This window comes from Theobroma umbraticum, unplaced genomic scaffold (genome assembly GCF_002168275.2).
Source record: "Theobroma umbraticum cultivar Fairchild unplaced genomic scaffold, ASM216827v3 scaffold_95.0, whole genome shotgun sequence".
Classification (NCBI taxonomy): Eukaryota; Viridiplantae; Streptophyta; class Magnoliopsida; order Malvales; family Malvaceae; genus Theobroma; species Theobroma umbraticum.
In genome coordinates this window covers 7,060,399-7,071,608 of record NW_018397257.1, presented here as the reverse complement: position 1 = coordinate 7,071,608, position 11,210 = coordinate 7,060,399, and the positions used below count along the sequence as shown (strand labels likewise).

The 11,210-nt window shown below is 30.2% G+C and overlaps 1 protein-coding gene across 4 annotated transcripts; it reads right to left on the bottom strand.

Annotated features, from left to right (window-relative positions):
* Nucleotides 1-1,337: 1,337 nt before the first annotated feature.
* On the bottom strand, nucleotides 1,338-4,358 carry LOC110412517 (transcription factor DIVARICATA-like). Of its 4 annotated transcripts, XM_089782954.1 has the most exons (5): nucleotides 3,751-4,358; nucleotides 2,572-3,129; nucleotides 2,209-2,278; nucleotides 1,970-2,066; nucleotides 1,338-1,677 (listed from the first exon to the last, which is right to left on the bottom strand). In XM_089782954.1, exons 1-2 carry the CDS (start codon nucleotides 4,155-4,157, stop codon nucleotides 2,793-2,795), a joined length of 744 nt encoding a protein of 247 aa, XP_089639080.1. In that variant the 5' UTR covers nucleotides 4,158-4,358; the 3' UTR covers nucleotides 1,338-1,677; nucleotides 1,970-2,066; nucleotides 2,209-2,278; nucleotides 2,572-2,792. The 4 variants fall into 4 exon arrangements, with proteins under 4 accessions (XP_089639080.1, XP_089639079.1, XP_021278737.1 ...); XM_089782953.1 differs by having other exon boundaries at nucleotides 2,209-3,129; XM_021423062.1 differs by lacking the exon at nucleotides 2,209-2,278.
* Nucleotides 4,359-11,210: the final 6,852 nt, after the last annotated feature.

Sequence of the window (11,210 nt, the reverse complement as noted above, 5' to 3'; positions counted from 1 at the left end):
AATGGAAGGGCAAAAGGGTTGAATGTTTTTTCGCTGAGCACTTGGCTAACTCAACCATTGAGTCAAAATCTGTCCGTCTTAGTTCCTGAGAATAAATACCTAAAGTAATTATCTGATGTCAAACTACCGAATTTACCTTGTTTCAATTATTGAGCAAAATAGCCGGTTACTATAGGTGCTATTTTTCCAGGCTTGAAGATTTATTATTTCCTTTCCAAACTTTAACTTTTGACACTTCACAATAGTCTCCTGCTTTAAGTACTGCTGTCTTTTCTTTTCGAACAGGAGCAAATTACATGTACATTATAGTTCATTTATTAGGTAAAATAATTTAAGTGACAACATTGCTTTATCAATGAGATGGATCCACTTTGAAGCAGATTGAGCACTGGGAAATTGCATTTCTCTTTCCCCTTTTGCTGAGATAGCTCACTTAAGAGTAGTTTACATGCGTGTAGATAAACTAAAAGTCATCCAGATAGCCAGCCAGCAGAGTTGCCTCAATTTGTGCTCATGGTCCACTGCAAGAACCTTTGAATGCTATCAAGCGCATATAGATCCTTCCCAACAGGAATGGTAGCTGGTTCCTCCAACTGGAATGTTGAATTAGACACGTCTCAGTGTAGGCCACTCCATGAAAGAAGCCGCCACCAGGCTTCTTTTATAGCCGCCCTTGCAGCACAATGAGCTTAAACGGCAAGAGTAATGGCAGCAAAGGAAAATATTCACCAGTTTTAAGGTGGTTCCTCTATGTTCCCCCACTCTTTCCATGTCCCCAATCCATAGACTAATACAAACAAGACTTTGATTACTATAATAGTCCATATTGACTCCCTTTCAGCCTTTTCATAAATATGCTTACTTAGGAATTAATCTTTTGGCCAGATTTAGGCTTTTAAAAAGAGTTGATTGTAGCCTAGATTCAAATGAGACAACTGCAGCTGGATGACAATATGAAAGAGATAATAATAATCGAAACAGCATAGTTAATGCAAGAAGCCAAATCCTAAAATGTTCAAGGAGAAGTTGATTATTCATGTGGGTGGTTTGGATGAGATAACACTGCTGACGTTGTAAACATAAGCAAATTTGTAAACGAGATAATGAATAGTAAGATGGATGAAGTTCCGATGTCACTAACAGAAATTGCAAAAGCAAACTTCGGCAAAAATGGCCCTAAAATACATTGGTCAACTAAAACAAGAATGTAATTATCAAGCCGAAACACCTGGCATTGATATTGCAGAAACTATTGACAAAAGAGAACATAATACATAGAACAACATTACCATTCGTAAAGGCCAGTAAGTATCAGACAAAATTAAAAAAAGCAAGAATAGAGAAAAATGACATGGATTCAAGAAAATTAATATGAACTTGCCAGTGAAGAAAGTACATGTTTTTTATGATGTTCACTATTCAAAAAGTAAATCAAGAATAGAGAAAAATGACATGGATTCAAGAAAATTAATATGAACTTGCCTTTTGAAGAAAGTAGACGCTTTTTTATGATGTACACTGTTCAGGATTTCAACATTAAATTGTTTTGTATGGTATCCACTGTAGTGCAGGGATCTTATATGTCCATGTGCATTTTGCAATCACTAGTCCACCTGAGTTTGTGGGATATTCTTCAAGCATAAAGAATCCAATTCCTTGAACAAAAGCACCTTCAATCTGCAAAAGATAATTGATTAGTCTCGAGTCACACAGATCCTATTAACCAATAAACTATCGAGTAAATGATAGAAGAGCTACTTTCAGGAAGGTCTTGTACACAATTCTGACTAACAGCATATGAACACAGACAATGAGACAAATCCTTTTATAGCAACAATGTGTAAAGTTGAAAAAATTTATTAGGCATGCCCGACGCTGAAAGACTTGAGACTAAAAACAAATAAGCTAAGGTTACAGAGCATTCATTTTAAATTGAAGTCATGCATAGGAGTATTATATTTGAACTAACCTATCCTAAATCCACATCAGGATTTAAGCTTTGGCCACAGTCATTGAATATCTGTCCACAAAGAAGTTGTTTCCCCTGTTAGAAGATTTACTTCCACCTGCAATGCCATAGGTCCAAAATTAGTAAATGTAAAGTCAGTCCGAGATGGCAGTTTGAATTGTTCTGATCATATCAACATGCCAAATCAATTGAGATTTGAGAAGATCTTGAAGGGAAAATGAAGCAATAGATAAACTCGCCTTACTGTTACACCATAGCTTAGAGTTAGGTCCATAATATGAACTTGCAGATAACAGAATTGAGATATGCCTGCATTGATAATACATGTGAACTTGCAATGCAGTTGCTGTAGATAAAATGTCTATGATAAAATATGAAGAATTTGTCTTTGAACATTCAAAGTATCTTTTTCCTTTGTCTCTTGGTTTGGCAAAAGTGAATGTACAAACATCAGCTTTGAAAAGATCTCAAAGTGTGAAGGGCATCAGAGTGAGAAGAAAAATATTCTGATATTTTTATTTATAAGTTCACTTCTCCAAGTCATCCAGTGACCAAAGTGGAAAAATAATAAAGTCATAATATTTTGAAGTCCAGATATGTACCTGCAGAATCAACGTCTCCCACTCTATAAATCTCATTTGTTCCAGCAACCTTTCCTTAAAACGTTTTGTAAAAACAAATACAATGATTTTAAGAACAACCTAGTTTCAACTTACTTTACAGGCCTAAACTAAATTGAACATCAAGGATCTTTACAAATTGCATTCTTGAGTGCAGGGACTTGGTCTATAATATATACAGAGTTCCAAGCTCTGGTCCATCTTTACATCGGATAGCTGTAGTTTTGATACCCTAATGACCCTCCTTGAGCAGGTAAATGGCTTCCAGTGGGCAACTGGTGCCGTGAAGGTACCTGTTGAACAGGACCACCTGGCACAGGAATCCAATTCTGGTTGACAGGTGCATCCATCGTGTTGCTATCAACTGTAGTAATGTCATGGATGCTTGATCTTTTCCTCTCCTTCTTCACTGAACTCTGCCGAAGGAAGTACTTTTGAGCATGGCTAGCTACCTGAGTAGGTGTTCGTGTCACCACCACATTTCTTGATATGCTCCGCCAGTCACCCTTGCCAAATTTATGCAGCCCAATTAAAAATAACCTGTTTGACATATCAACGAAAATGAGCTGAAGAATGTAATCATGCAGCTCAATATCTAAGGCGAGAACAACCAGCAGCATCACCCTGGCATGTAATATCCAGACAGCAACAACATGGCAGCAACTAAACCATCAAAACAATACTATGAAAAGCACCACACACTTGGGAATTCAAATATTGCATTGATTTAATTATGTCTCAGATGACATTTCTGTTCATCTCTTGAGATCAATCAATCAATTTTAATGAATATGCAACGTGGGCGAGTTTTAATCCTCTGCAAAACTGCAGATTCGGCAGGTTCAGCAAATAGGACCAGTTGCAGAAGATAAACATATGATTTAAGCTTTACTTCAATCATTCAACAACATAGCTGTTGATAATTTCAAAACAAATCGAAGCGCCCACGCCCAAATAAAAGATCTTAACTTAATAGGATAAAATGAATGAAATAAGTTGAAATCTTACTTTATATTCAGTTCTAGCTTGAAACAAACAAAAACCAGAATCAATCATAAAACTCAAAACACTCAACTCCAACCAAAAAAATTCACAGGAAAAACATGTTCCAAATATCAGAAATTAAATTTAATTAAAAAGAAAGAAAAAAATTGATTATACTTGTGTTCTTCTTCTGTCCACGGAGTGCCCTTCTTCCTTTCATTTTCTCCATGCTGTTTTGGTTTCGAAGCTTCGAAAGAGATCTGATTGTCCAAGTCCCAACTCGACGACAACAGGCAAGAATCATCAGCATAACTCGGAATCTCAATTCGACCAGCGTCAATTTCATAAACATCGTACAAAAGCATTTCATAATGCTCTTTTACTTCCTTGGCTGACTTACCGGGAACTCTTTCAGCAATCTTTTGCCACCGATCAGGAATTCCCTCCGGTAACATCACCAAGGCCTGCTCAAAGAGTTTATCCTCGAAACGGGTCCAGTGAGAAGTCAAAACCTGCGTAGACGGCTGCGGCTGCGGCTGCGTCAAGAAAGGGTTATGGTTGATGATGCTGTTGTCATGGTACATGCTGCTGGCTTGCGGGTTCGATGCAGTGCTTGATGGTGGGAGATTTAGATTTCGCAAGGAAAATGATTGTGCACAGAGAATTTAGAGAAATATCCAACTGGTTTTCGGTTTCGGTAGGAGGTTTAGGATTTTGTGTTGTTTTGGACTTTTCTTTTTCAGTGTTTGAACCAACTCAGACTTCTTATTCAACACGATTTTGTTATAATTGGACGTTTGGCTCAAGCCTATAAATATAATTTCCTCTTTTTTTTTTTTTCTAAACATGAACAATCCTGCTGTACATCTTCTTCTGCCGTCACAATGCAACTCATTATTATTATTATTAAAAATTTGACCAAAATTTTCTTTTTCTTTTATCGAATGATTTTTGCCGACGAGTTTTGGACAACTCATTTTTAAGTTCAAAAGTTGGCAACGCATTCTTTATCATAATATAGTCAATTTGGATTGCATGAAATACCCATAACGAGAAAACACATAAATCGATTATGTAAAATTAAGATATTTGTAATTAAATTTAAATAATAAAATTATTATTTGTTATAGATTTGAATAGTAATTTTAAGATACTCATTATTCAAAGTTAATTATAAATAATAATTTTTTATATTAAATTTTAATTATATATATTACTTCTTGGTTATAAATTTTTAAACATTAATATAACGCTTACTGAAATTCTTTAATTGTTATAAATATGATTTTAAACTTTAATTTATTATTTTATAAACTAACTTTAATTTACGAATTTGCTTTTCAGTAACAATATACAACTAAATTTATTTAGTTATGGAGAGTTAAAAGGTGCTAAATGAGGGTAATTTATAAAATTACAATTATAAGTTGTTAGTGGGGATTATTAATAGACAATTAGGAGTGCCAATAGCCCTACTCATTTACAATATTTAATTAAGAATTCGAATAACAATTCAAAAATTAATCGGCTTTTGATAATCTATCAAATAATCAGATTGACTTAGAATACCTTAAAAATAAGGATGTTTTATATGTTGACATTTTCACACTTTATTCTTTTTTATGAAATAGAATATAACTTTTATAAATTAATAGCTTTAATTAAATACTATTTTTAATCAATCCTGACTGGGTATCAATATGGTAAATTAATAATTTATTAAATTTATTAGATAATACATTTTAAAAAATACATAGGTCCCACTTAATATGTAAATTAATAATCTCTTTATATATCAAAATTATATATATATGACTCAATTATGAGGTTTTTGTAAAATATAACTCCAATGTTTTTTATTTCTTGATATATATACTTGAACCTTTGAAAAAGATTACTCTAATGTTACTTGTTTCCTAATATCTCCTTAGATCTCGTCTTTTAACTTTTTTTAGCGAATTAAGAAGCTTTAGTGTAATGTTCTTGTATTAAAAGAGAAAATTATGTAATGTGATTGTTGCTTGGAGTCCATCTTTGTGCGAGATAGGTTTCAATAATTATGTATTAATTATAGAGGTTTAACTATAGAATTTGAAAATCAAGGAGAAAAGTGAAGAAACCAAAAATCAATTGCTATAGCATGCATGTGCCAAGAAACTCCAAAGTCATTTTATTTTTTCAGGAGCGTGCAACACCCATGCTTATAATATTGTCAAATATTAAATTTGATCTTTAAGACGATGTCGTCTTGATTGGTGGCTTTAAGGGTAGAGTTAGTTAACTTTTATTAGAGGTTAAAGACAAAGAAGAATAACGATTAAAACTTTTAAAAACTAAAATGTTGAACTTAATCAATAATCAAATGAAAAGGAATAAAAAAAGAAAGTAATCTTTTAAGAAAGTTGTGCTCGACAAAATTTGTTGGATTCAAATTCATCAATTATTGATTTTGTACTGAAAAGCCTAACAATGTCTTTCTCAATATCTATAAGAAACTCATCATCTATTTTATTTTTGAGTCTTGTTTTCACAATTTTCATTATTGAAAATACTCTATTTGTAATTGCTGTTGAAACCAGAAGAGCCTAAGCAAGGTGAATTAATCTATCTTTTTTAACTTTCTTATTTTTGTTAAACTTTGGCACAATTTAAAAAGTGTCTAAATATCTTTAAAACTTTAGTGATGAGATATATCAAGCTCGTAACGTTTCAATTATAACCTCAAAAGAAGTCTTTCTTTATTCTATGAAATTTTGAGAATAAAATTCTCTATTAACTTGTAGAAATCATCAATGTTAAATGATTCATAATTGTTATTAAGATCCAAAACAATGCTTAAAGTTAAAAATTTCATAATTTGCTAATTGAATCTCAAATTCAATGCTTATTCAATGCTTTTAGCCGAGAATCAATTGTCACTAAAAATGCATCAACTTGATAATGATGCTCTACATTTATATTTGATTGACGAAATCAACTTTTACCCAAAGATATTATTTTGAAGAGATCATTAAGAGAAAAAATATATAATATATAAAATATTTTAAAAATTTTGTGGGCTGCAATTACACAACCATCTGCCCTTGGGTTGCTTTAAAGGGTCTCAATAGTGTGGAAAAGTTTGCTTCTATTTTCTAAGAGATTGTGCTGAGACCTTTTCTCCAGAATTGGATTTACACAGCGGATCCTCCTATTCAAACTGTTAATGCCAAAGACTCTTTGTAGGGATCTGTTCAATAGAAAAGTTTATTGAAGCAAATTTTTCTTAAGTTTGAAGAAAAAAGATGTTTTTGGGTTTTTTGTCTTTGAATGTGAGAGAAAAGGAAAAGTTTCAAATCTAAAGAGTTTTAATTAATTTTTTTTGTAACAAGATATTTTATATTTTTACAACTTTAAATTCTTAATTATTAATCTAAATTAAAAATTAAAACATAAAGAGAGGATTAACCAGTGAAAAAAGAATTATGTTGGTATGGCAAAATCTGGCTGACAGGGCATTAGGGTAGGAGATGGTTAAATAGGTTGGCTAACATCTTTGACAATCAAGCGGGTTAAAAAATGGGCATTTCCAATCCAGCAGGTCTTTGTCAAGGAAGTTTCTGTATTTAATTTTTTTATTATACTGTCTCCTGATTAATTTATTTTTTAAATAATTACATAATATTTTCATTGAATATTTTCTTTTAATGTGATCAAATATTGATATTTTATATTTTATATTTTATTTTTCTTATACATAAATTTATTCAATTAACAAACTAAATAAATATCTTTAATTTTAATTAAGAACACAATTAAATAATAAATAAATTAAAAATTATACGATAAAAGCAAATTTTCTTTTTTTTCATTCAATGTGGATTTGGTTTGTTGAATCTTTCAAGATTGGACTTGGAAAACAAATTGGATAAGAAAAGTTGACTTTAGGTCTACGCTACATAATTCTGCCCTTTTGCTCTTATCTTTTTCATTTTTTTTTGCACATGTTCAAAATTAAATAATTTCACATATTTACTGAAAATACTTAAAATTAAAACATAAAAATTACATAATTTCAATTATTTACACTTTATATTTTATATTTTATAAACATTTCGCATTAACATTTAATATTATTTATAAATAAGTAAAATAAGTTTTAACATTTAATGCAGATGATAAAAAATATTAGTATTTTTACAGTATATTCAGATTTTTAATTTTACACATTAAAGAATTTGAATTAAATATAAATCTATTTATAATTGAAAATTAATGCTATAATTTTAGTAACATCACCTTTATAGTTAATTTGCTCTAATATATAGTCAACATAAAATTGATTCATTAAAAGTGCTAGTAGTAAATTTTTTTTTCTTCAATCAATTTTAAAATGAAAATATTGTCACCGTGTTTTTGTTCACTAGCTTTAAAGCCTTCGTTAACCAATTGTTCTTTTTCTGCTTTAAATTCAGTGAGCAACAAATTACTTAGAACAAATTTGTCCTCAATCATTAAAAGAAAGATTTTTTTTTAAGTATTACTCTAAAGTAAGAGCAGAACGTAAAACATAATATTATAATCAATTTAAAAATAAAAAATAATTAAAATGTGCACACATAATTTTTTTCCTTACATCATAATTATTCTATTAAAAAATCATACTTTCTGTTATCTAAACATATTATATAGTTTATATATAATTCTTCAAATTTTTATTTATTTTTCTATCCAAATGGACTTTCTATTTTTTTTCTTATAGAAACAAAAATTAAATGAAAAAAATATTAATCAAATATGTTAGTTTTATGGTCACAGCACCCATCAATTTCCTGTAATTATGCATTTTATTCAATTTAATCATTGTACTCAAAATTGAAACAATTTAATATTTTTATTTTGAAATTGCTTTAGTTTTGTTCTTACTCCTGGCAACATTCAAATTTACTATTAAAAAGGATGACGTCAGTGCTAACGTGGTATATTTGGTTGACGTAACATCTACATGATAACGTGATAGTGCCACATGGCATTAATATGTTGACGTGACAAATCAAGAAAAAAAATCTATGTCATGTTATAGAGATTAAATTGAACAAAATTGTATAGTATAGAGATTAAATTGAACAAAATTGAAGTGTTGAGGGACTAAATTAAAAAAAAATATTAAAAATAAAAATATTTAACCAAATGATACATATGATTATTAATAATGTAAATGTTTAAATGTAAAAGATTTATGTTGTTAAAATATATATAAATAAATATTTTTTTATTAGATTATTTGATTTCGGAATAGGTACATTAATTTATTTGCTTTAGCAATATAAAATAACAATATAGCAATATTTGATGTAATGCCAGTAACACTAACTATAATCACTATTTTTGAAATCCTAAATTTTTCAAATTCGTACAACCTTCTTGCAAGTTTTATACGATGGAAATACACTGTACATTTTAGCTCAAAACTTTAAACTCAAGAAGAGCCTCAAGTGCGATGGAAATTCATTTTACATATTAGTTCTAAAACTTTGTGTAGACATTCCTTTTTATTCAAGCACCTTTGTCATTTTTTATTTATTTAAATTTGACTTTTATCCTTTTTTTTAACTTTATATGGTGATGGATAGTCTTTTAGTATTGGAAGCGCAGAGGCACCACTGATTAAATGGACCCTTTTTGTGCTCCTAAAGCATTAACTAAAAATAAAAATTTATAAAAATTAAAACAAAAATAAAATAAAAAAAATCTAGAAAGGGCTTGAAAAGCCACTGCCAGCTTGCCATGGCAGAGACATTGTGACTCCTTTTTCCTATTTCAACCAAAACCTATACTAAAAACCTCGAAAATTGAAACAAGACAAAATCAATTATACTAAATCGAATAAAGTTAAGAAAAGAGAAGAAAAAGCCAAGTCAATCACTACCAAAGACATCAGGCAAATCTCTTGTCCACTACCATTATAGGCATCATGAAAGTGAACCCCTTTCCTTTGATTTTAAAACTAGGAGAAAGGAGCACGGTGAAAAGAGGCCATTTTTTGGAGGAGAAAACATTTTTACGAGAGAGAACCTTAGAAAAGTTCTAACTGTTTCACAACCCGTACAAATACAAAATCACAAACAAAAAAACAAGGCCAAGAAATAAAGAATACAAAAAAAAGGGGGGAGAACTTCAGGTTGAAGGATTTTGGGAGGTTTTTGACCATTTCAATTGGCTAAATGGAAAATTAAGTGGAAAGGAAGATGAAAATCGATAGGGGTTAGCAAATGTGAACCAAATTGAACAGCCAAACAGAACCAAAATGAGTTCGATTTTTTCAGTTCGGTTAGTTCGATTCTTTGAATACTACGGTTGGGATAGTTAAGTTATTAAAATTAATTCAGTTCGATTTCGGTTAGAAAAATTTCTAATCGAACTAACCAAACTTAAGTAAGGGTATTATGGAGATTTTACATGAAAAATAAATCCTAAACCTCATCTCTTCTCCTCTTTAGTTCTTTTTTAATTATATGAGTATTAATCTTATTTATTATATTTTTTATTATCATTTTTAATATTTTTTGTAATATTAATTTATTAAAAAATATAGCATAAATAAATATATACAAATAAAAAATTAAAAAATTTGTCAAGTTCGATTTTTGGAAACCGAACCAAACTAACCGAATTAGTTTGATTTTGGTTAGTTCGATTATATATATAGTTCGATTTAGTTTCGATTATTTTTAAATATAAATTCGACTAGTTCGGTTATTAGATATCCAAAACCGAATTAACCAAAATAACTGTTTACACACCTTTAAAAATTGGTGTTTTGGGTGAAAAGGAGCGGTGATCAACTATAGATCTAGATTTTTTTTTGTCTTGGTTTTTCTTAGATCTAGGAGAAAAGGAAAGGTTTTTGAAAAAAATAATCTAATCAAAGGGTAGAAGAGATCGCACCTAAGAATTTAGTTCATTGATTAGTGTATAACTTCTTACTTAAAAAGAATGAGTGCAAATTCTCTTTTCCTAAAAAAAGTAGAGAAAATCAAAAAGAATTTTTAAAGATTTTTGAAAAATTTTCACTGGTGAATGGTGGCCGGCAACGGTGACATACTATTGCGTCGTCGATTAAAGGAGGTGCGTTTGAAGAGAGAGAAAGGGGTTAAGGTTTTTTTGGGTTTTTATAGTTAGGTTTAAGGGGGCATGAAATGGTGTCCAAGAGTGGGAAAGGGTAAAAGGGGAAAGGAAAGAAAGAAGAGAAGTGAAAAGGGAATGAAAAAAATTAAACAGGAAAGAAAGGACTTGGTATAATGGTATGTGTTTTGGTAAACTTGTTAGAGTTCTCAAGTTCTAAACCTAACAAGTGTGATTTCCTTTTGGAAAGAAGAAAAGGAATGAAGCCTAGTAGAAAAAGAAAAAAAAAAACTGTAGAATGGTTTAATCCCAACTGTGATAAAAATAGTAAACTCTTGTCTAGTCCATTAATGGTGAGTCTTTTGAGACCTTTTTTATTTCAAGGTTATTTCATTTTATAATGTTTCATTAACATAATTAGCATGAAATTAATGAAGTAAATGTATTTACTTGAATTAAGCCAATGATGGAATTTTCACTTGGAATGTGCATAGTCACAATTCCGAGTTAATTTTTCTAAGTGAGAAATTTAA

Coding starts and splice junctions, on each gene's coding strand:
- LOC110412517 (XM_021423060.1), bottom strand. CDS start 4,157: ATGTACCATGACAACAGCATCATCAACCATAACCCTTTCTTGACGCAG. Junction 3,130..3,750: donor TGGACAGAAGAAGAACACAA/GTATAATCAATT, acceptor TATGTCAAACAG/GTTATTTTTAATTGGGCTGC.